The sequence below is a fragment of the Nesoenas mayeri genome (assembly GCF_963082525.1).
Source record: "Nesoenas mayeri genome assembly, chromosome: 3".
NCBI classification, from domain to species: domain Eukaryota; kingdom Metazoa; phylum Chordata; class Aves; order Columbiformes; family Columbidae; genus Nesoenas; species Nesoenas mayeri.
This window is the reverse complement of record NC_137544.1, coordinates 2,140,883-2,168,390: the sequence shown is the minus strand read 5'-3', so window position 1 is coordinate 2,168,390 and position 27,508 is coordinate 2,140,883. Positions and strand designations below refer to the sequence as shown.

At 43.1% G+C, this 27,508-nt stretch overlaps 1 protein-coding gene across 2 annotated transcripts in view; it reads right to left on the bottom strand.

Moving 5' to 3' along the window:
- Positions 1-1,197: 1,197 nt before the first annotated feature.
- The window catches only part of FZD3 (frizzled class receptor 3), a gene marked incomplete at both ends in the record, with an annotated part of 53,993 nt that continues 27,682 nt past the window's right edge, over positions 1,198-27,508 (bottom strand). The window contains 4 exons of one of the 2 annotated variants that reach the window (XM_080342055.1): positions 1,198-1,411; positions 3,483-3,716; positions 5,424-5,572; positions 25,479-26,496. In XM_080342055.1, coding sequence (XP_080198181.1) covers positions 1,198-1,411; positions 3,483-3,716; positions 5,424-5,572; positions 25,479-26,496 — 1,615 coding nt within the window. The remainder of the gene's footprint in view (positions 1,412-3,482; positions 3,717-5,423; positions 5,573-25,478; positions 26,497-27,508) is intronic. The other variant, XM_080342056.1, reaches the window with a different exon arrangement.

Sequence of the window (27,508 nt, the reverse complement as noted above, 5' to 3'; positions counted from 1 at the left end):
GAAGCATACAACAAGTTTTGGTGGATACCGGTCTCTTCAGGGCAGCAACGCAGTGGCTGCCACATCCCGCTCTCTCCCTACCTTGATTTCTCCCACTCACGTGTAAATTCTTGCTCAGCACCAAGAGAATCCCCCCAAAAAACAGCGCAAGGAAGGTGGGACATCCCTGATTCAACTCCTCCTGCTTTGGCCTCCTCCTTCCTCAGGGTTTGTAAACAGGCTTTGTTCTGTTTGGAAGGAAAAGGGTGTACATTCCAGTTTGGGCGACAAATTCGGCTTTTTCTATTATTATTATTATTATTATTATTATTATTATTTTAAATAGATCAGGAACAGGCAATCTCAGCTTTTGTACATTAATCTAAAAAATAAGTGGCTGAATATTATCTAGATAACCGGTTTTTAAATTGATCTCTTCCTACATAAATTGTAAACAAGTAGAAAATTTAAATAGTACTTTGTAAAAAAAGCGAGGACAATACAAGTTATACAAAAATCGCTCTTCCCTGCCTCTCTGCCCCCCACCCTCCCACCCCGTCCCACCTACTGAGCCCAAACAGCTCTGGAAAGAGCTGGTGGTCACCCCCGGAGTTTCCTTTCCTTTCCTTCTCCAAAAGGCTCATTCCTGCGTTGCATTTCCAGTGTAATAATTAAAACCACCCGCCGATTCTGCACAGACGTCCTTTATCCGGCATCTCACGTGCGTCCCCTCCCCCTGCACTTGATGAGAACAAGTGTCGGTTCGTTATCTAATCAGAGAGGCGCGCGGAGGAATTCCTGCAATATTCAAGAGTTCCCTTATGCCTTGCAAGAAAAAAGCATCTCAGCGTGACCCTGCCAGCGAGTTTTCAAGGGGAACACCTACCGACATGCAGAGTCGTCAGACGGAGGGGGAGACGCTTTTCAACAAAGAAATTCAGCAATGGTGTCTGATGAGTAGCAGTTATTGAATAAATAATTACCTACAGATAGGTTCACATGAGGCAACTGGCTTTTTACTCAATAATTCAAGATTGCTGAACGCTCCAGCTCTGACGCAAGCATGAGAACGCGCTGGCTTCAACGCGACGAAGCCGGTTTTGGCTTCCTGACGCACAAAACGAGCACCCGATGAGAGGCGTGATAATACTGAGCGTTATCGTGTCGCCGAGGATGGGACTGCGCGCCGGGCGGCTCCTCCTTGCCGAGCGAGGTGGCTCAAGCGCTGGTGCCGTCCTCCTCGATGACGCGGTTCATGCTGGTCCCGTGCGTGATGTGTGTCATGGGGTTGGTGCTGAGGTCCCTGATGCTGCTGTGGCGCGACTGCTCGTTGAGCCGGTGGGAGCTGCTGTGCCTGGAGTGGTCAGTCAGCCGGGACATGCTGCCGTGAGGTAGTCGCTCCTCCACGCCTCTGTAGCTGCACGGAGTGTACCTGGTTCATCAAAACAGAGGACAGTTACAGAATCACAGAATCCCAGAATGTCAGGGGTTGGAAGGGACCTGGAAAGCTCATCCAGTGCAATCCCCCCATGAAGCAGGAACACCCAGATGAGGTTACACAGGAAGGTGTCCAGGTGGGTTGGAATGTCTGCATAGAAGGAGACTCCACAGCCTCCCTGGGCAGCCTGGGCCAGGCTCTGCCACCCTCACCGGGAAGAAGTTTCTTCTCAGATTTAAGTGGAACCTCCTGTGTTCCAGTTTGCACCCATTGCCCCTTGTCCTGTCCCTGGTTGTCACCAGAAGAGCCTGGCTCCATCCTCCTGACACTGCCCCTTTCCATATTGATCCCCAGGAATGAGTCCCCCCTCAGTGTCCTCTTGTCCAGCTCCAGAGCCCCAGCTCCCTCAGCCTTTCCTCACACGGGAGATGCTCCACTCCCTTCAGCATCTTGGTGGCTGTGCTGGACTCTCTGCAGCAGTTCCCTGTCCTGCTGGAACTGAGGGGCCACAACTGGACACAAGATTCCAGGTGTGGTCTCCCCAGGGCAGAGCAGAGGGGCAGGAGAACCTCTCTGACCTACTGACCACCCCCTTCTAACCCACCCCAGGTCCCATTGGCTTCCTGGCCACAAGGGCCCAGTGCTGGCTCATGGTCACCTTGCTGTCCCCAGGACCCCCAGGTCCCTTTCCCCTACACTGCTCTCCAACAGGTCATTCCACAACTTACTCTGGAACCTGGGGTTGTTCCTGCCCAGATTCAAGACTCTACACTTGCCCTTGTTCTAGTTCATTAAATTTTTCCCGCCCAGCTCTCCAGCCTGTTCAGGTCTCTGATGGCAGCACAGCTTCCAGTGTCACCACTCCTCCCAGCTTGGTGTCACCAGCAAACTTGCTGACAGTCACTCTATTCTCTCCTCCAAGTCATTCGTGAATATATTGAACAGCACAGGTCCCAGCACTGACCCTTGAACACTGCACTAGATCCAGGCCTCAACTGGACTCTGCCCTATTGACCATGACTCTCTGGCTTCTTTTCCTTCAGTTTATTTCCTTCAATTATTACTATTGTTACTGCCACGGACATGAAAGAATGTAAATAAATCTCACAAACTCTCTGCTTTTGTGAGAAAAAAACTTGTTCTCTGTTTAGCTTAGTCATTTAGCTCATACAGCCCCCGGGCAAACGTTTCAACTCCTTGTGCAGCTTGGTTCTTGCTACAGCGCTGTGTATTGTATTGATAATTAGGCGAGTAAACTACCTGATGATAAATTATGTTATAAACCTTTACTACACCTCAAGTTAGAGCGGGTAACTTTTGTTATTGTCTACGTCAGCGGGGCTAGGGCTATTTACAGAAACAAAATCAGTTCACACACACAAAAAAGCAGCCACAAAAAGCTGATTCTGGGAGAGATTTCTTTTCCCACGCACTGACATGATGTAACACAGATCGTGGCCTTTGCAGGAAAACCAGTGCTGAACACGTTCACGCCGTGTAATTTCCAACTCAGACACTAGAAAGGAGAGATGCAATCAGGTAAGTAAGTATCAGCAGAACTTCTAGTTTTAGCAACACGCTGACCAAATGCCCTACTAAGCAGAGGCCTGTCCATTTTTCTCCAAGATTTTAAGGAGAAGGAAAGATGCTGAGGGGTCTGGAGCATCTTTGTGATGAGGAGACTGAGAGAGCTGGAGCTGTTGAGCTGGAGAAGAGAAGCTGAGAGGGATGTGATCAATGGGATCAATAGCTCAGAGGATGGACCAGACTCTGTTCAGTGGTGCCCAACGCCAGGGTGAGGGGCAACGGGCACAGACTGAAACACAGGAGGCTCCATGTGAACATGAGCAGAAACTTGTTTGCTGGGAGGTGCCAGAGCCTGGCCCAGGCTGCCCAGAGCGGGTGTGGAGTCTCCTGCTCTGAGACATTCAAACCCGCCTGGACCCACCTGTGTGATCTGCTCTGTGACCCTGCGTGAGCAGCTGGGTTGGACTGGGGGATCTCCAGAGGTCCCTTCAACCCAACCAGCCTGGGATCCTGGGATCCTGGGATTCTGGGAACGTACCGGCCGTCGCGCGATCGATGCAGGCTGCCATGGTAGCTGCTCACTTTGCTGTGGACGCTGCCGGCCTTGCTCCTCTGGTCGTCCAGCATGGCCAGCTGGGTGGAGGAGGCGTGAGTGGAGGTGCCCTGGGTGGAGGTGCCTCGGGACTTGCGGATGATGGGCGTGTTGGGATCTCGCAGAAGAGACTGAGCGAAGTCCGGCTCTTGCAGCACCTGGCGACTCTCATTTACAACTCTGAATGAGACACGTGATTGGAATAGTTAACGTTGATAACAGCAATATATATGTGATTGCAGCAACACTGCTGTAACTATTTATAAATGGAACAGACAAGTATTACAGCTTGGCATTTTACTTTATAATGTCCCTATTTGCCTGATTTTGGATATTTTAGCAAAGTTCATATTCTTGAATCCTTCCTACTCCCTGTATTTAACGCTCTAGCCCAGACATATGGAATAATAGCAGCGTATTTTGCCCTAGCTTGCGAGTATTGTTACGAGAACATCCTTGGGACAGCACCGTGACTTGGCACACTCGGGTTTCCCAGGGAACGTGAGAAGCCGCTTCCCCATTCAAATGAGCATTTAAAATCTGGATTCAAACTGGCAGGAAGAGAAGAGCAGATGAAATACAACATATCTAACAATGCATAAACAACCCTTAGGTCAGTGGTTACGGCCCACGGCTCCTCTGTTTGCCGGAATCCCTCGCTGGGCAGGGCTGGCAGACGGGCACACGCTTGGCTGCTCTACCACAGTATGATGAAAGGAGGTGCTATCACATCCTCGACATGCCTTTTTTCTTTTATTTTTCAGATATTTTTCATGGAGAGGCTTTTTCCTCCTCTCACATTCTCTATATTATCCTTTCACGTTCTGTTTTCTCCACTTGGTGTGCTCCTCCTCTTAATTTTTGTGCTTGCAGGGATCACAGGCTGCCCAAAGATGGAGGTTTGTATTGATTCCTATTTTATAGGAGCCACCCAGCTCTGTCCAAAATAGGATAAGACAGTCCTGCAAAACCGCTTCCTCTGCTTTCATGAACTCTATTCCTGTCCTCTACCCACCCAACTACTATGTTGCCTGTATGTAAATCCTATCTAAATCTATATACGTGTATTAAAATCATATTAATTGGTTGTTAACCTGGGCATATCTTAGTAGGTCATCTTCTGAATAAAGAGAAATTTACTCCAGCTCTACAGAAGGCAATTTTACTTGAAGCTCAGCAAAAGGCCAGTTCTGTGAATGGTGTACAAGTCAAACGCATGGAGTGGTCACTTAAAGGCTTGTTAGATTTGTGCATCTATTTTTGAAACACCTACTTACAAGGCCCTATTTATAATTATGCAAATAGCTATTACATAACCATATCGTTTGTCTCTAAGGTTATGCCATACCTTAGTCTAAATTAATGTCAATCTCACAGAAGTGATAAGACATGCTTAAATGTCATTTTATCAAACTGCGCTTTGGCACTAATGCATAAGGGGAGATTAAAAGCAGAGACAACTGCTTCTAACGGCAATCATGGTAGAAAGAGCTTCGTTTAATTTCAACATAAAGGTCTGATTCAGTTGACTAGATAAGGACATTAATAAATTAAAACTTTCAATTCCACCTCTCAGTAAAGTTGCAATGTTCAACTGAAACCTAATTCTTGTTTAAAAATACTTGGAAAAGAGATGGAGCAATGTAGGTTTGATTCTGGGACTAAAGAATCACTTTGGAAAAAATAAGCAACAATTCTTCAGGGTTTTTTTGAGCTGTTGCTTGTCTTGCTCCATTTTGGAGAGGGAGGGATTTCTAAGAAAAATGCCCCTATCTGTTCCTATATTTTCCTCCATGAAAACTCAACCAAAATACTCTTCCAGGACTACAGGGGAAGAGATTAGTCACCATTACTCAACCGGTTTATCTATCAGCTAGTGACACGCACTCTTTTTTCCTGCGTCCGTGGAAGAAGCTCGCCCACTCAAAACAGGTCTTCTTGCTTCCGACCCAGAAGACAGAGGGTATCCCGACCACCAGGGCCATGAGATATTTCATGAGAAAGAGAATCAAATCCGGACGACTCATCTGAGTGACCTAGGGAGAAAAGAAGAGAAAAAGATGATACAAACCAGCATAGTTCAATACTCTGTTTATTAACTCAGTTAAAACAACTGTCTGTCCTTCAGCCAAAGTAAATATCAACAGGGTTCCTTTGTTCCGTGTGTGTTGTACAGCCCCACTGTTGGGTAAAACAAAAGATTCAACTGCTGTGAGGTCCTGGCCTTGATTTGTATTTCTGGTCTTTTGTTTGTGCCCTGAATAACTGTGAAATATTTTCTGGCCTAAAAATTATAAAGACTCGATTCTTTGATGGAATGAACCTGTATAAAGCCAGGTGCTACATTTGCTGTTGGGAAAAATCTCAGTGAAATGCTCCAAGGGATGTTCAGCACTGATCCTTTATTCCTTATGTGAAGGGTTATATCCATAATTTCCTTCCCTCAGGAACAAGAGGCAATAGCAAGGTACAACCGATTCCTACTGACCTGGCAAAACTCCTGCTGTTCCAGGGGATCGATTTAATCTGAAAAAGCTCACCAAACTGATTTTTGCCAACATTTCAATTGTTTTTGAAAAGGCGCAGAGCAGATGCAAAGATATTATTTGCAGGTAGGTCTGTAAGGTAGTTTTAAAACAAACAGGCAGCCGGGTACTCTTGAATCAATAACCCAGCTCAAACACTGAACCTTCAAGGACAGAGAACTTCAAGTGTAAGCCTGAAAGATACCACTGACTTCCTATGAGAAGAGGAACCAACTTATTCTGGTGTAATTAAGTCCTCTGTAAGCATTCGTGTGACACTGGCACTTACACTGCGACCACAGAAGGTGCTCTAGATCTCGATCGTCTACTGGCCATTCATCATGGAATCATAGAAGAGCTTGGGTTGAAGGGACCATTAAAGCTCATCCGGTCCCACCCCTGCCATGAGCAGGGACATCTGCACCAGCTCAGGTTGCTCAGAGCCCCGTCCAGCCTGGCCTGGGATGTCTCCAGGGATGGTTCATCCACCACTTCTCTGGCCAACCTGGGCCAGGCTCTCACCACCCTCATTTTAAACAATTTCTTCCTCATATCTGGCCTGAATCTCCCTCCTTTAGTTTAAAACCATCACCTCTTTTCCTATCACAACAGGCCCTGCTCAAAAGTCTGTCCCCATCTTTCTTCTCGGCCCCTTTTAAGTCCGGAAAGGCCGCACTAAGGTCTCCCCGGAGCTTCTCTTCTCCAGGCTTAAACAAGTGGAAATTTGGTTCATCTCCCATTAAATTCTCCTGATCCCAACAGAAGCGAAACAGGTACGTAACAGGATAACAAAGATCCACAGATGGCCCAAGGATTAGCATGGCAGGAAGGTTCAGGGCTGTTTAATCGTGGGGAGATGCTCACGAAACTCGGTCTCTTTCCAACAAGGAGTCCCTGCAGCAACAGCCATGAAACTGATAAAACCCGTACCTAAGAAACACAAATACAACCTCTTAAAACTACACAAAGAACCTTTTTTTCCCCCAAAATGAAAATCTGAATTCACTGTATTTGTTGTGTCAAGATGATTTGCCAGAAGAAGGTTCATGCCCCATGAGTTTCCAACCGTATAAAGCTGAGGGGCAGCACAGCATCTATATGGACCAGTGAAAATCCAGCAATTATTGCTTTAATAATTCGTATTATTGCACATTTGTTAATAATATCACCATTGTAGATGGATGTTGAAGGTCTTTCACAACACTACGGACATTCCTACGCCGTGCAAAACCAGCCTGCAAGTGGTTTTGTAGGTGGTTTTGTAGTCGAGCTGTGAGTTTCCACTCAAGGAGAAAAATATTAACAATTACCTAATTAAAAATTATCCAGCAAAATTAAGCTCTCAAAAAATTAACCTCATTATCTCATTTCATAATGTGCAAATGTGGCATTAAGTGGAATAAATGGCGAAATTCATCGTTTCTTAATGAAAGTCATCTTCAGGTAAATTTTTCTATTTGTATATAATGCTCGTCCACTGGGCCAAGTCTTCCCTGGCATAACTATCGCCCCAAAGGGAATTTAATTTTGATTTTTGCATTAAAAATAAAACACCAGTTTAGTGCTGAAGTTCTTAGTTGCTCATTGTACTACAGGACGTATTTATTTTATTGACTGAGTCATTCTGCTGTATTTTAGAGCCAACAGAAATCAGGAGCTCTGATGTGTACTACTGCCAATACCGACACATATTAGACTCCCCAGTCATTAATACTCAAGTGACTGCACCTGTTTTAAACAAGATACATCTGTGGCTTATGAGACATTAGTAATCATTAACATAGGGAAAATCAAACTTGAAATTACTATTCCGTGCTTATAGAAGTGAAAATCCCAGGTGTTTTAACCCAAACCCAAGCCCATTTCCCAGAGCGTGGCACTCACGTCAGTCCCAGTCCAAAATGCTGAATTCTGTCATTAGGACAGAGAACAGGCTTCTAAAAGCAGTAAAACTACCCAACAACTCATGTTCACCCTCAGAGCTTAAATTTGGGAGATATTAACTTTGGCTGTGCTGCGCGGCTATGTAGGAAGAATAAAAAATACAACTTGCAACAGCAAAGTATTGCATGGTTAGATAGATGCACAATACATGAAATTATAATTAGATCTGGATCTTCACCCATTTTACTAAAACACCAAAGATTTTCCGAAAGCTTATCAATATTTATGCCTCCTGCTGAGAAAATCCCGCTAATGAGGATTTCTGAGGCAACTTTGGGTTGAAGTATCAATGCCACTAAGAACTCACTTGCTCTTCCTTTTCTCCACAAATTCATTGTGCACGACCCCAACTGTTCCAGAATATCTAAGTCCAACACATCAAACCTCAATAATTTCCTGGGGGAATACTTAAAGCTTCTGTTGTAAACACTGTCCATGCTCCTAAAATAATCAGCATCCTCAATTTTACAAATTCTTTCAGTTGAATGGCTAAAAGAGACACAACTTCATTAAATTCCAGATTTCTGCCTCTGAAGATGATGGTGAAAACTAGGTAAGATCTCCAGTTTCTATTTATCTTCTTGGAGAGAGAAGATGATGCAGGGAGTATAAATATTAAATACATGTACATATATACATATATATATATATATATATCTAATGTGGTCCTAGATGCTGTTAAGACCACCCTCCCATGCCTCTAGAGATGCTAATTTTCTCCTCTCCTCCAGCCCGTTCACTCAGCTTTGCTTGATTCTTCATACAAAACCTTTTGTACATTTGAGACAACAGAGGATTCCTTCATATTTTGGATATAAGACAAATGGGCAACTGATTTATTGACTCAGGTCAATGATGCCACCCATGCTTATGTAATACGGTCACTCGATGCACAATGTAGTGTTCGTAAAAATTCAGAATGTAAGCAAAATTCTTCTTGAAGTGTTAATTGAGTCCATTTGGTTTAAGAAACCCCCCTGAAAACTAAACTATTGACATAATTGAAAGGAGGAAAAGAAATTGAAATGCAGTTACTAAGAGTTTCAAATGTATTTTCACCTCTTAATGGGCTTTTCTACAAAAACCGTCAGAGCTGCTGGTTTCTGCTGTAACTACACATAAAATATTCTGTAATAATAAGCGATAAAAATCACTAATATGTGTTCTATGCAGAATCTCATCTAGAATTCCAACGCAAGCAAAGCACTGCTAATAGTCATTAGGCTGTGATTTACTCAGGAGATACTGTTAAATATAAAAAGCACAATCTCAGCGGCACAAGGGAAAAAAGAGCCTAGGAAATAGTGTCTATTATTTGTGCTTTGATTTTAAGTACATGGTATGTAGCTTCTGAAGGTCCAATTAAGAGTATTTTAGCCAGGTAAGTTGAAGGCATTCTTTGTTACTCTAAAGAAGTTTTAGATATTCAGCTTAAAAGTAGGGACCTAAAGGGGAATTGATCACAAAATGCCCTCTGCAACTGCAGCACCATCCAACTCACCTTAGTTGTCTATTTTAGGACTTCAATATCAACCCCAAATTATGTGTTACAGTTATTTCCCTTGAAACTAGTTCCGTAGGAGCATTAATGTCCACTTTAAGTTCTGTTCCGCAGGTAATTCAAGTTGTGAAATGCTTATAAAAAGTCTCAAAATGCAACTAAAAATGGAGGGCGAGCACTGTTTCAGCTATAAAATAATGGCTTTCAAATATTATGACTTTTTGGCACAGATGGAGAAGCACGAATCCCATGAGAAAAGCGATCCTGTTAATATTAGAGATTTGAGTTCCACGCAGACACAGCCAAAAAGGGAAAAAAAACCGAACTATATGATGGTTTAGTCCTCCTACACTCACATTATCAGCTACAACAATAAATGCGAACACCTACTAAGTAATTTAATTCAGTCATTTCTTCAGTTTCCCTCTTGGCACCGTCGCCAGACCCTTCTTTACATCTGTTAATCACAGCGCGCCACTCATTATCACATATCAAAGGTTTTCAGAAGACCTCTTATATATGGGCAAGCCACCGAGATGGATCTAGAGACAGCGTAGATCTCCTCTGGGCCTTAAAAAACTGTGATAATACCTTGTTTTCTAGATAAAAGACCATCTTACAAGCATCACAGCTGCTTTTCCATGAGGGCAGCCAGTGTCAAGGCAACAGAGAGCAGAAGGCAGCTGGCGGCGACGTCCTTCAAGATGAGAACCTCTCCTAGAGGAAAGATAATACTGGGGGTGATTCTCCATTTTCCTGCACACCTGATCGCTTTCCTGGAGATGCACGGGGGGCTCGTGCACTTCAGCAACATGAGAACGTGGTGATTTAGCAAAGAATGAGTTCGCGTGGGTCTCAAGAAACAGCCCATCCATCACATGCCAAGTCGGACCTGCCGCAAAGGCAACTGGAAAACCTTGACTTATTCACGCAGACACTGTTTGAAGGCCCTGAAACGAATTGGGTTTATTTTGCAGCGCTTGGCCTTCAGAGGCATCCAGCTAACAAGGAATATAAGCAATGCGATGCAGAGGTTTGGGTTGCGCGCTCTCCGCTCTGCTCTGTCCAGACACGTCTTGCGGGCACCGACGCTTCACCTCCTGAAGACCAACGAACAAGTTCTGTCAGAAACAAAGATTGCATATGCGATAGCGAGAGTTCCGCAACCCTTTTAACGTTTTCTTTCTTTCCTCCCATCTGCTGGGTTGGCACAGATCATCAAACAGAAAGGCGCTTTCCTCGGTGAAGAGGAAAAGACGTTCGTCTGAACGCGTTGCTTCCCTGCTGAAACTACCCAGTGGCGGGTGTTCAGAAAGGAGGTTAAGAACATCAATTTCAGCATTCCTCCAGGGAAAAACAAGGCTGCTTTGTAGGCACACTGTTAATTTAAGATGCTTATATAACTAATTTCTGAATATTTTCCCCTTCTGCCCCCGAACGATCAATCACGGCCGCTTTTTAGTGACAGAGACCAGTGGCCTCTTCCTACTAGAATGTATGAAATGGCAAATTAACGAGCTCGCTGCACACGTGGAGTGAAAGCACAAACACAGCACCTGTCCCCCTCCTCTGGGGCACAGTTCCACAATAACACTGATCATTTGATATCTCTCTCAGGATAAAAAGCAATGAAATTCAAATTAACCCGTCCTTTTGCTGAAAATGGGAGGAGTAGGGGAAAGACCAAAGGGAATCTGATCCAACAGTCTCGCTTTCATAACCATCACCGTCAACGCTTTGAGACTTAGAATATTATGCTCACACTGCTCATTTCCCAGTAAAATCTTGTAGTGTTTGTCACTGTAAAGCAAAATTATTTGTCCAGGTTATTCAAATCTTAGGACTTGCTTGTTTTACTCTTACCCAGCCAGCGAATCCACGTCACTGTTCTGGCTACAAGCTGAAGAATTAAGAAACTAAAAGCACCTGAAATAAAAAAGGTAATGGCTAAGCTGATTTAACTCTCATTTAAGAGCTCGTGACAAAGCCAATATATATTTAAGGAGCTTCAAGTAGCTCAAGTCTGTGTGAAACAGTCTCACCAGGATCAGGACACTTCCCTGCATCCCAAAGAAATGACATTTTTCTGGTTGTAATTACCAAAAGGCACATGGCTCATGAGACATCCGGACTATTTCAAGCAGAATCAATAGGATCATTCAGAGCGGGGGAATCACGTGAGAACACGGATCCTCTTTGTTTCTTACTCCCAGTTGTAACTCTGCTCAGCCACAGGAGCATGAAAGCACCATGCTGTAGCTTCGCCCATTGGCTTACATTAAAATAATTAAATCGTTAGAACAATTATGGAAAAAACCCCTAACTATGCTCCAGACTTACTTAATAACTACTGAGTTGCTGTAGAGTGGATATTAAAGCAAAGTGCTCAGCCTTGGCAAGACTTGGGCCAGTAACAGATAGCTCAGAAACCCAACCCAAGTGAAAAAGAAATAAATAAGACTCTGTAATAAAAGCTTGTAAAATTACCATCTTAATGGGATACAGGCTGCTCTGGAGAAACTTATTCACCACAGAAGTTTAGCACTAGCACTGCAGATCCATCTCACCATGTCGAACTCATCTACTCATCTACTCATTCTCTCATTCAAGAATTTAGTACATGTAAGTGCCTAAAAATACATTTTTACAAAAACTGCCTATACAGAATATTTTCAAATGCAATGAGTTGTATTTTAGAAGAGTTTCTCGAGTTTCCAAGTTCCAGTATGAGTTGGGGAACGACCTGTTGGAGAGCAGCATAGGGGAAAGGGACCTGGGGGTCCTGGGGACAGCAGGGTGACCATGAGCCAGCACTGGGCCCTTGTGGCCAGGAAGCCAATGGGACCTGGGGTGGGTTAGAAGGGGGTGGTCAGTAGGTCAGAGAGGTTCTCCTGCCCCTCTGCTCTGCCCTGGGGAGACCACACCTGGAATCTTGTGTCCAGTTGTGGCCCCTCAGTTCCAGCAGGACAGGGAACTGCTGCAGAGAGTCCAGCGCAGCCACCAAGATGCTGAAGGGAGTGGAGCATCTCCCGTGTGAGGAAAGGCTGAGGGAGCTGGGGCTCTGGAGCTGGACAAGAGGACACTGAGGGGGGACTCATTCCTGGGGATCAATATGTAGAGGGTGAGTGTCAGAAGGATGGAGCCAGGCTCTTCTGGTGACAACCAGGGACAGGACAAGGGGCAATGGGTGCAAACTGGAACACAGGAGGTTCCACTTAAATTTGAGAAGGAACTTCTTCTCAGTAAGGGTGACAGAACACTGGCCCAGGCTGCCCAGGGAGGTTGTGGAGTCTCCTTCTGTGCAGACATTCCAACCCGCCTGGACACCTTCCTGTGTAACCTCATCTGGGTGTTCCTGCTCCATGGGGGGATTGCACTGGATGAGCTTTCCAGGGCCCTTCAACCCCTGACATTCTGGGATTCTGTGATTCTCTGGGAAATAAATATATGGGAAGGAAATATTTGGGAAGGAAATGATTCTGTCCATAGAAGAGCAGCACTGGTTTCCACCAGAAGTCTGCATTGTGCCAGGGGAACACACTGGATTCTAATAATCTCCTGGAAAAACAGCTTGAATAAAGAATATCCCAGCAGAGAGCGGCCTCTCACGAGGTAACACTGCAGGGTTTTCCTCATCCATCTCCTTGACAGGATACTAGATGACAACTTAAAAGGTCCTGACTCATGACTGGAGTCTAATGCCTCCAACGCCTTTGCCCTGCAGTTAGTGCTGGCGATTGTCAAGATGTTCAATGCTGACGGCTCTTGCGCTCATGGGATGGGAATGTAGAAGACAAGAGCTTTGGTATCTCACAATCATCGTCAGACGGGTTGATTCTGCAGCTTCCGGAGACTAAATCTGGGAGAGCTGAATCTCAGTGACTCTCTCAGGGTGTCTGGTAATCTGTGGCTTTACCATGACACAGAAGACAGCGTTCAATCACAGCGACTAATTTTTTAAGTGGTTTGTAATTAGAGAGATTGCTCAAGCACCTGCCTTCTGTTTTACCATGATGAGGAACTGGTGTCGCGAGTCTCTTAGCACTAAACATGGGACAAGCAAGTCTACGTGAACAACCTACCCAGAAGACACTTGAACCTCTCTTTGCTTTTCCTGAGAACATGTAGGGGTGTCCTCTGGAGAGACATAAAAAGCAAACAAGCCCTCACCTGCCACACAGTTGTTTTCCCCAGCACAGCTTATCTTTCCTCTTGTCACTGGAATAAAAGACTCACATCACAATGCTTGAACATATTACTCACTTTGGACCGTTCAGATGAAAACGACAAAGTATTACTTCAAGTCAAGGAATGAGTCACCTGGAGGTGTTGAAAATGAACAACAAAACAAAACTGATCGACTACAATTGATCTTATTTAAATCCCAACGCTCACCAAAAAGAAAAAGGTCACGCAGTTGTCCTCACTCTCATTGTGGAACCAGATGGTATTACTGAAATATTTGTGCAAACAGGTTGGCATGGGTCAATAAACTTATAGCTGACACCAAGTTTTATCAGCAAATGCTTCTTTATGGGCACCTGCAACACATCGCTTGATGTATCTCCCTTTCCCAGAAAGGAATTCCTGGCAAATCTGTCAAACTAGGGATACTGAAGGGTCGCTGCAGTAGGTTGCACTTGGAATATTTGTCCCATGGCCAAAGAGGTTGGCAGCTCCCCGTTGCCATTCAGAAACAAACAGCTTTTTTCTTCCCTTCAGATATTAGCGCTTCATTGAGACTCTAACAGTTAAGTCAGGAAAGAAAAATAATGAATGAGAAAATGTGATTTGTGTCAACCCTGCTGCTAAAAATGTGCTTGGACTAAAATCTTCGCAGCCTTAATATGTTTTGGCAGTAGATAATTCTTTCATGAATGTATTCAGTTCTTACAAGACAAAATTTAGCAAGCTTACTGCAATCCAGGTGTGGAGTATGTCTCCATTAATAAACTCCCACCACTTGAATGAAGACGCTTGGCATGAAGAACACAGAACAAAAGAAACATCCTTGGTCAAATCAAGTCTTCCACTCCTCCTGGTGATGGCACACGAGCCTGGTCAGTTATCCAGCTTTGTCCTGAAATCATCTAATTCTCTATTTTCCAACCCAAGTTTATTCATGGCCATGTTATCATTCTGCCGTTTGACTTTATCAGCTCTTTTTTAACGTCCTTTATGGATTTTTGCATCCTTTTGCAAGGCACCCTCCTCACCCAAAGGCAAGCGCTAACAGAACCTTGTTCTGCTGCCCTTTAATTAATTTTCACTTATTTTTTTCTTCATCCAGTTGTTTTTTCATCCAACGCAACGCAGCCTCTCAATGCCATACAGAAAAGAAGAGTTGCACATGAGATTCTATTTGTTCCAAGGAGGGAAGACGTAATCGCCACGATGTGAAATCGCGGGAGCTGAAGTGATAAGAAACAAATCAGTGTGATTTTGTCAAGGCAAATAATGGCCAAAGCATAGCTTTAAGCAAAAGTACACAACTTAGGGGAGAAGAAACAAACAGCTATTTTAGCAAACATAGTATTTATAAAATATTTCTTATCTTCCCCAGACAGAAATACTATGTTCATTAGTCTAAAGGCCGCCTTTTTCAAGTTAGAGAGTGAATGGAGTAATGTTAAAGATCACTGTCATTATTTGATTAAAAAAAAATCAGTTCAACTGAATCTGAAAAATAATTTGGTGTCAAGGCTGCCCTATCAATTGAGAAAACTTTAAAGGGTAATGCTTAATACTGCAATGCTGTCAGGGTGACCGAACAGGTTGCCAAGGTGACCCAGCTCTTGAGTTTTGATATCGCTTATCAGTTTGGATATTCACCAGTTCATGATACTGCTCATCGCTTTGGTGTTCGTACTCTGACTCTGTTGTGGCAATATTGAGAAATACTCACTGGTCTTAGGGTTTTGAGCATGACGGATATTTTAACATAAGCCAGCATTAAAGATTATATATAATGACTTCAGAAGCTCTATTAATAAGAAAAAATGCATCAAGAAAACACAAGTAAATACATAGCCATATTACTAAGAATATAAACTATTAATGGAAAACGTGAATAATGCAGCTCTTTAGATAACTCAAATACAGTCTTTTTGGTATAAAAAGGGTATTATTTATATTTTTTAAAGTATTTTTGTGCTCCTCAACTGAATTTTGAAGCTGCAGCTGATTCTTGAGTGGGCTCAGCTGACGTGGAAGAGATACTCTACTCTTTCTCCGTATTTACTTTGCTAGGAAACACAATAACTCTCTGTTAAGAAAAAAGAAGCTATAGAAGTATGATGCTGGAGAGCACTGTTTCACAGAATCACAGAATCACAGAATCAACTGGGTTGGAAAAGACCTCAGAGATCATCACGTCCAACCCTTGGTCCAACTCCAGTCCATTGACTAGATCATGGCACTAAGTGCCATGGCCAACCTCAGCTGAAAAACCTCCAGGGCCGGTGAGTCCAGCACCTCCCTGGGCAGCCATTCCAATGCCTGACCACTCTCTCTGCACAGAATTGCTTTCTAATAGCCAGCCTCAATTTCCCCTGGCAGAGTTGAAGCCCATGGCCCCTTGTCCTATTGCTGATGCCTGGGAGAAGAGCCCAATCCCCACCTGGCTAGAACTGCCCTTCAGGTAGTTGTAGAGAGTGCTGAGCTCCCCTCTAAGCCTCCTCTTCTCCAGACTAACCAAGCCCAGCTCCCTCAGCCTCTCCCCATAGGGCTTGTGTTCAAGTCCCTTCCCCAGTCTTGTTGCTCTTCCCTGGACCCGCTCCAGCACTTCAATCTCTTTCCCGAACTGAGGGGCCCAGAACTGAACCCAATACTCCAGGTGTGGCCTCCCCAATGCAGAGCACAGGGGAAGGATCACTGCCCTTGTCCTGCTGACCACGCTACTTTTGTTCATATGAATGATGTAAACCAAAAACCAAACTTGAAATGTCCAAGTATTTGTTACGTTTTCATGCTACATAACCCAGACATATGGAACATGTCTGAGAGATCCGGACCAGTCTTACAGGTGAACTTGAAATAGTTTATATATCTCATTATTAGGATACGGCCATCATTAGAATAGATCTATAATTTTAAAGTACGGTCTTTACTTAAGAATACTTATTTCAGGTCTAGAAACAAATTACGTCAATGCAGAGAATAACCATCTTTCTACATATGTGTATTTACAGACTGTATTCTGAGCTGCTGGATGTTACAACACTAAGTAAATCTCTCAAACCACTCAGCAGAGGAGCTGGGTGCCTATGTTACACCCCATGGTGTTACAGATCCAGCAATACAACCGCAATTTCCTGAAAAGCCAAAGATTTCTGAAGAAAATCTGTTGTCAGGAGTGTAACTGTCAGAGCCGCTTAGTCCTGAGACCAATGATATTCAAATGTATGTACCTTTCCAAGACTTGAGTTTTAATAACTGGTCGAAAATAACAATGATACTCTGGAATAATTAGGAATAAAGGCACAGAAGTGCAGTATCTCTGCAGTTTATTGTATTATACCTTGTGTTTCTGTGTGGACAGGACGAGCCGTTCGATGGTCAAGGAAGAGCACAACAAAAGCCATCTTACAGAATTCGCTCGGACACAGAATATTCGGACTTAGAAACATCGAAGTTCAGCATTTGCTGAATTACAGGCAATTTCCTTTCATTTATTAAAATGAAAAGGTAAAACTTTTTGGAGGTGACTGATTTCTTAACATATATATTGCAACATTCAGTTCTGACGGTTAAAAGTGAGAAATCAGAGCTCCTAACTTAGGTTTTGTTGCCATCCTAATAGCAATTAAAAGAGTCAGTGGAAAAAAAGAGCTGCCTTAATAATGAGAATGAAAGGCTGTTCCACATATAAAGCATGCTTATTAAAAAGAGAATGGAACGAAACGGAGAACTCAAAAATAGCAAGATCTGACCTGCTTTGGCAAGTCACCCTCAGCAAAATAGCGAATAAAGAGATAAAAGCAAAAGGTGACTGTGAGGAGTCAGACCTGGGTACAAGTGCAAATGGAACAGCTGAGAAATCAACATCTCCCTTTGTCTCTAGCTCGGTCGATCCAACGAAAAAAACACAGCCAGAAATGAATGACGTGAATTAATTGGTTGATTCCACTCAATATGTTAATTGACTGGAAATTGCATACGTGCCAAGGTGAGATAAGAGAATATAGCGCATCCTATGGAGGATTTATCAAAGTCCTGGATGCGCAAGGAGCCAGGACTGAAAAGGAGAATTCAGAGAAATCAACTTGAGTATATTCTTTTGCTTGAATATATTCTTTTTCCTAAGCATCTAAACCAGGAGACACTAATTGAATCACTGCTAGGAAGCAGTGTATTCATAATACTGGGATTAAGGTTTTTCTGAGCTGACATTACTTCTGCTTTTGAAAGAAGCCTAAGTCATAATTGAGAATTGCTCAGCCTTTTCTGAGTAAACACCAATATGGCAAATATGGTTTTATCTCAACCTCTTCTTTTTTCTAGGACATAATAATTATATTCAACAAGAAGCGATTCCTTAGGGCAGATTTAAGCAAATCCATTCCCTCTTCTAAGAGGAATTCTAAACAATCACTAATGGAAGAGAGGAAGGAGGAGCAATGTAGATTCATAGACATCTCTAGCTATATTCTCTTTATGCCTGTGCCACACACCAGCCGCACTAAGACCCTTCCCAACAAAGCCCCTTTTCTGTACCCAGCACGTTTCTGCAGACCCATTGTAACACAGATGGGAAAACAGCCGAGACGTTTTATATTTAAAAGGCAACACCGCTGATTAATGGAGAAAATGGCAAAAAAAATGGAAAACGCCATTTATTGTAGCCAATCAAAATGGGGAAACACCATCTCAACTTCACCAGCACCCCAAAAATACAGACCCTACATCTCGAGAGTTTTTTCTTGCCGCTGTTTTCGGCGAGATGTTTGCAAGCCGCATCTTTTCTTCTCCCCGGTCCGCGCGTGCGATTGTTCTGAAGCGCTTGTGCGTGAAAAGAAAGGCCGTGTCAACAGGGGTTACGCTTCACCCGCAACGCGGCCATGGGAAAAGACAGTCGGCCGCAAGAGCGTCGCCTAAGCGCACGCGATGCAACTTTGTCACCCTAAAATTTAGAATTTCTACGGTAAATTCAAATGTCTGTCAAGGATTTTTTGGGGGATACAAATAGAGTTTACAAAGTCAAGTTTCTTCTTCTATTTAATTCTCCGTTTTAGGGGAACAGGGGGGAAATGAAGAGATGTAGCTACAAAACCTGAGCTGGAACTTACAGGAGCTCATCTCAGCGTCTCTTTTGCTTCTCCCCAGTTTTATTTAAGAGTAGGCGCTATGAGATATAATATTCCGCGGTGAAATGATATCAGAGGAGATGACTAAACACTCCTGGCTCCCAGCCGACCATTACTTTACCCCCACGGTCGCTTTTCGGTTGGCACCTGTTCATAAGAAAACTTCCCTGCGCTGAAATGGTTCCAAAGTCGGCGACACGTGGTCTCCGCTCTCCGGAACGTTCCTGCGGGGTTTGTTCAGAACGTGAAAAAAGGACAAAGCCACAAGAAGCGGGAATCAAACGCACTTGGGAATGGTACCTGGGCAACCTTTAAAAAGGATGCAAACCAAGCGATGCAATTTATAGTTGTTCGTGATCCAAATGGAGACTTCTATTGCAGTGTTAGAATCGTGGAATCATCAATTTTGAGACATCTCAAATGACCTCGCAAACGTAAAGAGTAAAAAAATCAATAATAGCTGTGATTAAATCCCAAAGTACATTTAGGAAAATGGAAAACAAGAAAGCTGACAAATTTTTGAGCCAAAATCATCAGCGGGTAACAGATTAATCCTCGCATTAAAATCCATTTCTCCAACGTTAATTGTCAAATGACGCCTTAAAATAATCTGTATGCGGTGTAATGTTAATATGCGTAATATGCGGTCTTAAATATTAAGAGAAATCTATTAGCAAGATTCTACTTTGTTTTCCTTTGTGCCTGTACTAGATACATTTAACTGCCACTGACAGACGAGAGATACTATTATATTAACAAGACATTCTTCCCATTGACGCTTTTGGTCTCTTAGGTAACCACAATTCATCCTCTCTTCTCTCTCCGACACCAGCACCGCACAGAAGTGAGTGGGTGAGAACTCCCATCTCCAGCAAAAACCCGTCTGGATTTATTCCACAGCAAAACTGGGGCCTCGTACTGAATGAAATCCATAGAGCAAGGAGGAAAACAAAGTTGGCTGATGGAAATGATATTGTTGCTGATGGAAGTGATATTCGGTATTACATCATCTCATGGCATCGCTCTTAACAATTCAGTCTTTAAAAACACCAAGGCGGGTTTGATTTTTGTTTTAAAGTGAAGATCAGAAGAAAACTCGGAGCGATATAAAGAGATAAGCGTGGTGAATGCTTCAAGAACTCACCGTTGGTTAAAATTACATTTGCAAATATAGTTGTGTTGGGGTTGTTCCTGCAGGAAAAGTCTTCTCCATCAGTAGTTGAAACATGGGGTTTGATGCTTAGCAAAGCAAAATTACCTGTCTATAGGATTCCCAAATTCAGACCTGTGTCCTTCTAGGTCTTAGGCGCTTATTTATGTATTTTCTTCAAAAATTGAGCAAAAATCATGTTACCAAGTTTTCTTTCTGGTCTTTTTTATTCATATCAAGATGTGTCAGGATCTAAAAGTGTATTTAAAAGGTGCTGAGGCACATCCTGACTTTTGAAGGGGAGAGATTGCAAAAAAAAACCCCCAAACCCAACCTCTCCTCATCCTTTCCCATGAAAAAATTCTCCAGAATTTTGCGGCAAAAAATCCTGACATAAATATATGCAATATGAGCAAATGTGACCTCTTCAAACAGACAATTAATTAAGCCAGGATTCATTGGAATGAATTTTTATAGTTAAAAATGCCATTTTTCTGCTAGAAAAGGAGGAGAGATGGAGACATCAGAAATGAGATAAATGGATGTTGTTCTCTTGATTTCCACATTGTTTTCATTCTAATATATGGCCATTATTTCCTCTCTGAAATTTCTCTGGTCGAGCCCCAAAGCTAAAGAAATAAATGATATAGGGGTGTAGACACTTAAATTGAGTTCCTAGTGAAAAATAGAAGAGTTTCCAATACAAAATTCATTCTAAACTCACCCTGTTATTAATATTTCCTCATCAAGAGGAAATAAAATGTGTTCTCCAGATCTGCTTCTATTCCTCTAAATAATATGGAAAAGCTAAGCGGGGAGCAGCACCTCCACTCTTTGCAAGTTAGCACTAAGGTCTTTTAATGCGGTGAAACCATGATGAATATCAGATGGCAAGCAAAGATAATCGCACTGCTGAGATCATTTCTCAAGGACTCCCACTAGGGCAGCAAATGCCTTTGAAATCATTTATTTTTCTTTTTTCTTTTCCTCTTTAATATCTAAATTAGACGTTTCTCCCATCAGTGCCCAGCCTAGGCCTGAGGCACCTGTGGAAACGGTGGAGGGTCTATTTACATTTGGATTTATGAGAAATGAATCTGAAGTCGGAAGCTTCTTTACTTCGCAGCAAATCTGATGATGTGGTTCAGCCCTATAAACCTTCTCAGGCCCAAACTACCTCACACAGCTCAATTATGGGACTCAAAAAAGAGGTAAAGGCTTTAATTCCATGCTCTGCCATTCTGAGAAAGCAGTTGTAGTTCCTTATCTTGGGAAGACGACAATTATAATTTTCTTCCACCTTAGGATTTTGTGGCTTGACGTAGCCCATTCCTTCTCTCTGGGCTAGAAAGGCCATATCAACGATTAGAATTCCTACTTTTCATAAGAGAAACATACATTATAACCAATTTTGCAGAGTTTGATGAGTTCTCTCTTTCCCTTTGTACCCAAATTCATCCCAGTTTTGAGACATCTTTTCATAGACTGGGGCAGGTCACCATGTCCCAGTTTATAACCTCCAAAAGGAACAAAACCGACACTCTCCTTGTAAAGAACAAATCACTGCGGTGCCGGAAGGACGAGAATATGTAACAGCAGCTAAATGCACTTCAAACATCTGTTTTTACCCTACTTTTTACCTTCCATTAGACATGTCCAAGGTTAGATGTCCAATAGAAAGAAACTTCTCACTTCTACGGCAACCGGAATTGAAAAGCCGACGGGATGTGGTCCTGGGCTGACCCTGCTTGAGCTGGGGGGTTGGAACAGATAATTTCCAGAGGTCCCTTCAACCTGAGCCATTCTGGGCTTCTGCAAATCAACCGGCCAAAATCTGCTTCATCCGATTAGCTGCTGTAGCGCGACGTGCTCCATCAACATACAGGGCAGAAATTGCACAATAACGAAAAGACAAACTTGGAGAGCCAAGGACTGTGGGTTAAAAAGCCAAGCCAGTATCTAGAACTTGTTAATAATGATAAAATTATCAAAGAGATGATGAGGATGACGGCCACACTGAACAGCACCAGGAGCATGGTGAATCTTATTGCCCCAAATGCTCATCTTTGAGTCCAATATAACAAAAATCCAACTCTCTGCTCCAAAGCTCTGTCCTCTGAACAATATCATTGTGGTAGAACCTCCCAGTTACAAACAGAAACAGGAACGGGAGCAGAAAAGGAGGTGTTATATTTTTAACTATAGCTAAAGAGATTGCTAGGTGACTACTCCCTTCATTTCTGCATTTTACCTTGATGTAAAATGGCACTATATGCTCTTAAAAATATCATACACAAGATAAAAGTCTGACCTGAAGAACACGGAATGCACACAGCGCCGCTAAAATGGGAATGTGGGCTACCACATTCTGGTATAATGGGGGCACCCAGTTCTATAGCTACTGAACATCAAGTTTATTTTCCCTGCATGAACCCTTCTTGCACGAAACCATTTATTGAGGCCAAGCACCAACTCCTTTTTTTAAGGCAATGAGTGAGAAGTGGGATCCTAACAGAAAATTCAGCTCTTCCTTTGAGTATTAATGTGCTGAAAGTCGATTATAAAGATGCTTTTCCCCCCTCCAGCCTTGGTGGGAATGGAGATGGATGGTTAAGGCATTTTTAAGGTTGCGGTGAGCAGTATTTCATAGAGAAATAATACTGACTGGAAACAGATTCCACCACTGCAAATAGCCCTAGCATCAAAAACCATCAAAATAATTATTTGTGATAACACCTTGGTCAATTTGCCGTTATTCATGCTGAAAGAAGGATGCTCTAATATAGCAACCTTGATATTGCTAACGAAATTAAGAGATTTATCCAAGTTGATAGAAAACGTAAACGTGTTTAAGTTGACATCCACAAAAACAATGCATTTCCCCTATAATGGGAACGAAACTAAGTTTCTTAATGTGAAGGTACATTGTCTATACCATAAATAAACCTCACCTCTCAATGTAGTAGCTTTTTCCTCACGAAAGGAGACTTCGGGAAATAATATTGACCCAAGTTTTGAGGGCTCAGCTCAGAGCCCAGCTGAGCCCACGCTGCCTGTTTTGCCTCCCGGTGCTGCCCAGGGAACAATTAAAGCCGCTGCCTGAAGCGCATGTACCCGCGATGCTGCAAAAATCAAGGACGAGGACGTGTTCATGGGCAGAGAGATGCTCCCAGCTTCTACAAACCCTGCTCCTGCTTGGTCTCTCCCAGAAACTTGGACCCCGGTATCCCTTGGAAACATCGGGATATTGATTGCCTGTCTTGGTGAGAATAATCAAGTTTTGATTTCACAAGGAAAGCAACAGATCTGACAAATAACCAGAATCATACGTAGCCCGTTCAACCCAAGAAAACATCCACGTAGCCAAAAATCAAGATGGGAGCGTAAAGATATCTTGTTGCTTCCTCCATTTGCGGAGTATTTAGCCCTTTAGGTAAAGAAATGTGATGACTATTTTTAATTTGACTGGTTTAGCAGCAGCCAGGAGAATCTGCAGCAAATGACTGACCCTATGGTACCTCCTGCATGAAGCAGCTGCATCCCCCGACTCCCTCATCAGTGGTTTTCCAGAATGAGTTCCTGTGGCATTGGCCTCTGATGGTGAAGATGATGTAACGGTTGAGCAGACTAATGCATTTTTAACCTCAGATTTGCTGGTGTTAGAAGAAAAGTGCGGCTACGCAAGCAGCAAATTCTAACTATGGCAACGCCGTCTAAGGTTTGCACGTAAACCCCACGTCCGCTGTGGAACCGACTACAGCTCTCAATTTGGGACACTTTAGTATCAAATATCCAAATATTTGAAGTTGAATTACATCAAGGCTTAGAAAAAATACAGTCTTATTCTGCAAGTGATAGTCTCCGCAACGCTTTAAATTTCCCCTAATTTAATAACAAATTTTACTAGCATGATCTAAAGATAAAATTATTTTTCCCCACAGCTTTGGAAATCTGTTTCAATTATAAGTCTGGGCAGTTTAATTAAGGAAACATGTTTAGTTTAAGAAAAAAAACTGGATGGGTTAGAAGAAAAACCCTTCTAATGCTCCCTAGGGTCTCTGGGTCCTTCAACCCAATTTGACATGAATGAAACCATTATTGTTCTTTTGACTCCCGCTGAGCCATTATGGCAACGGTTTTCCAGAGATTTGAGTAGCGTTTTACTACATGTTTTCATTATTCTACTAGCCAGGATTTTGGTCCTTTGACATCAGAAGATTTCAACTTTAAAATAGTTTTTGTTCAACACATACTTTTAATTTCGGAGATTATTATACACAGTTCAGATTGGCATCCGGTGGGTATTTGCAATTAATTGAGGGAAAACCGCATGTCCCTCATTTTCTCTCTTTTTAAGCATCAATCAGTTTAATGTATTAAAACCTGCAGCGATGAGGACTCAATCAAGCAAATTAAACTGAACACACCCACTGACAGATATTTCCTGCGATAAAAACGCTCACACGTTGGATGGGAGGGAAGAGTCACACCCTAATAAAATCGAACAGAGACAACAATAAAAGGAGTTAAAAGGCAATAAAAGGATTATTATCGAGCTATATAGACTAAGCCAAACCTTTAAGCGATATGTTGTTGTACTAAAATGTGAGCTTTGATGATCCAGCTGGTGTTTTAACTGCTTTAGAGCCAAAATACTAACTTGTTCTTATACCTCTGTGTGTGCAGCTATATAATAGATGCTCGCTGGACAACCTGCTTGAAATAAAGTAGCTTTCAAAGAAGTTGTAGAAAATATCTATGCAATATCATTCCAAAAAGCAATTTGCCACTTTGGCTCAAAAAGCAAAGCAGGCTTCAAGTAATTAATAGTTTTAATACTTTCTTTGCGAGCGCATAACACTGCAGTGAACAGGGGGCAGGTTGATATCTGGTGCGCTTAGAGGCTTCTGTCCTGGGATAACTCAATTAAACAAATGAGCAGGTAAGCGTAACTTCCCTGAAATAACAGAACTGATGAGCTGTAAGCTCTGTTTTTCTTCAGAAGACACTTCAACGAAGATTTATAGAGATGTTTCTGACACTTGCATAGGCTGCACTAAAAGGAGCACGGAAGCTCTAGGCCAATCAAGGCAACAAAACTGTTACAGACGAACAACAAAACCGAGAAAAAGCAGCAATCAGGCTGATGACAGCTCAGTGTAAATGCCAAAATTCCATCAGAGCAAACCTTCTAACGTATCTGCAACGAACAAAATTAAACTCATCAACTCCTGTTCTTGAAGCTGGTTTAAAATAGCATCTTTATACCCTGTATAGGTCCCACACAGCCCAGAATCTCCACAAAAAAACACCAAGCAGCTGATGCAAGTCCCCAATTTTCCAATAATACCTAGTGTTCCAGAAGGCCTAAAGCGTTATCCAAATAATTTCAGTACAGCAAGAACCTTCCCTTGTAGGAACAGCAGTATTTTCAGTTCGGGATGACAAGTAAATCTTAACATATCCCCTCATTCCCCATTTTCAGCACTCCCAAATAGGTCACTTTGGCTCCCTTACCTGATAGGGACATGGGATGTGATATTCTCTGCAGCGTTCTTGAATCCACGTCGTCTCCCACACGCCGCGATAAGCCTGCTCATAGAAATAGCAGCCAATTACAACCAACAGTGGCACGAGGTACAGAACACTGAACACGCCAATCCGGATCATGAACTTCACCAGTTTGTCCTGGTTCTCTTTTTCTAACGGGATTTCAATGCGGACCCGATTGAGAGAGATAATGCCAGCTAGCAGGAGGGAAACTCCGACAACAACATACAGGCAGAGAGGTGCGAGGACAAAGTATCTCAACGCATCCACATCATAGAGGCCGACAAAACATACGCCGCTAATGTTGTCACCTTCGATTTTATTCATGGCTAAGAGGATGATGGTGAGAGTTCCCGGAATGCCCCAGGCACTGGCGTGGAAGAGCAACGCTTTCTTCTCGATGGCTTCGCTGCCCCATTTCGGCACCGCCGCCAGGAACCAGGTGATGGTAAGAATGACCCACCAAACGCTGCCGGCCATGGTGAAGAAATAGAGCACCATGAAGAGCATGGTGCAGGCTTTGTTGTGAGAGCCCTGGGTCACCGTGGATGCCTTGTACTGGGCAGGGCTGGAGGCGTTACACGCTACCCGGTCTTCGAGCAGGAAGCCGATGAAGAAAATTAACGACACCATCATGTAGCAGACGGCGTAAAATATGATGGGTCTTTCCGGGTAGCGAAATCTCGTGACGTCGATCAGAAAAGTCAAAAAGGTGAACAAGGTAGCGGAAAGGCAGACGATGGAGATGACGCCGATGAAGTAGCGAGCGAAGGAGAGCTCTTCACGCCGAAAGTACATGTTTGGGCAAGGAGGGGAACAGTCCCGTACCCTCAGGAAAGAGTAACCCAGATCAGGGTCTATTTTCAACTCCCGAGGACACCAAAAACCATAATCCCTCTGTACAGCCATTGGGGCCTCTTCTGTGGGCTCCCCAGCTAAATTGAGGTCGACGAGGCGAGGATACGGCTCATCACAATCTGGGAATCTAAAAGGGAAGAAAAGAGTTATTTACGAGAAATATACACATACTTGGCAAAGATTAGTAACCTTACTTACACGTCTGACTTTAGGCACACTAACTGGAGGGAAAACAAAGGCAATCCAAATAATGGGTAATCCATGAAATACTACACTATGTTTAAACAAACTCTAGGACTCATTGTTCTATTATGCGGTGGATGTTGAAACTATGAAATCCGTTTAAAAATAAACCACAGAAATAAATGGACCCAAGACCCATTAGGGCTTTAAACATAAAGGGGAGGAGGATACAAAATCCATCTCAGGAGGTCTATAAATTCAGGCTTACTGCAAACTGAGACTGCGCCCAAGGAAGCATGATTTTATAGAACATTTTAAAACCTTTCCCTAAGCAACTGTACCAGCCACTATGAGACAGGATGGCAAGCTAGTTAGACCAAAAATTCAAGTGAGCATTAATAAATTGAAATCATGCTGAAGACATTTCTGTAATGAAGTCCTCTGCCACAGTCCGTGTTCTGGCACAATGGCACTAACACAGCACCAGCAAACTTCCCTTGTTTTTAAGCTCTGGTTTTGAAATTTCACTGCCTGGGTCTTATTGAGGGGAAGGAGAGACCTAAAGGGCCCAGGCACCTGTGTGGAGTATGGAGTTAGAGTGAGTTTTGAGCCACATTATCAGGACCTCGAAGCATCCTCTGACTTTTTCTTTTGCTAAAACTTTTAATTACTTTTCATCCTCTCCGATTCAACTGTAAGAGACGCTATTTCCTCCTGTATTTTAGCAGCTGTTGGAGTCATTTATATAAAAAAAATAAAGCTTAAAGATATTGTTTTCAATGTAATGTATCACAGTATCACAGTATCACAGTATGTTTGGGATTGGAAGGGACCTCTAAAGATCATCCAGTCCAATCCCCCTGCTGGAGCAGGAACGCCCAGGTGAGGTCGCACAGGAACATGTACAGGCGGGTTTTGAATGTCTCCAGAGAAGGAGACTCCACAACCTCCCTGGG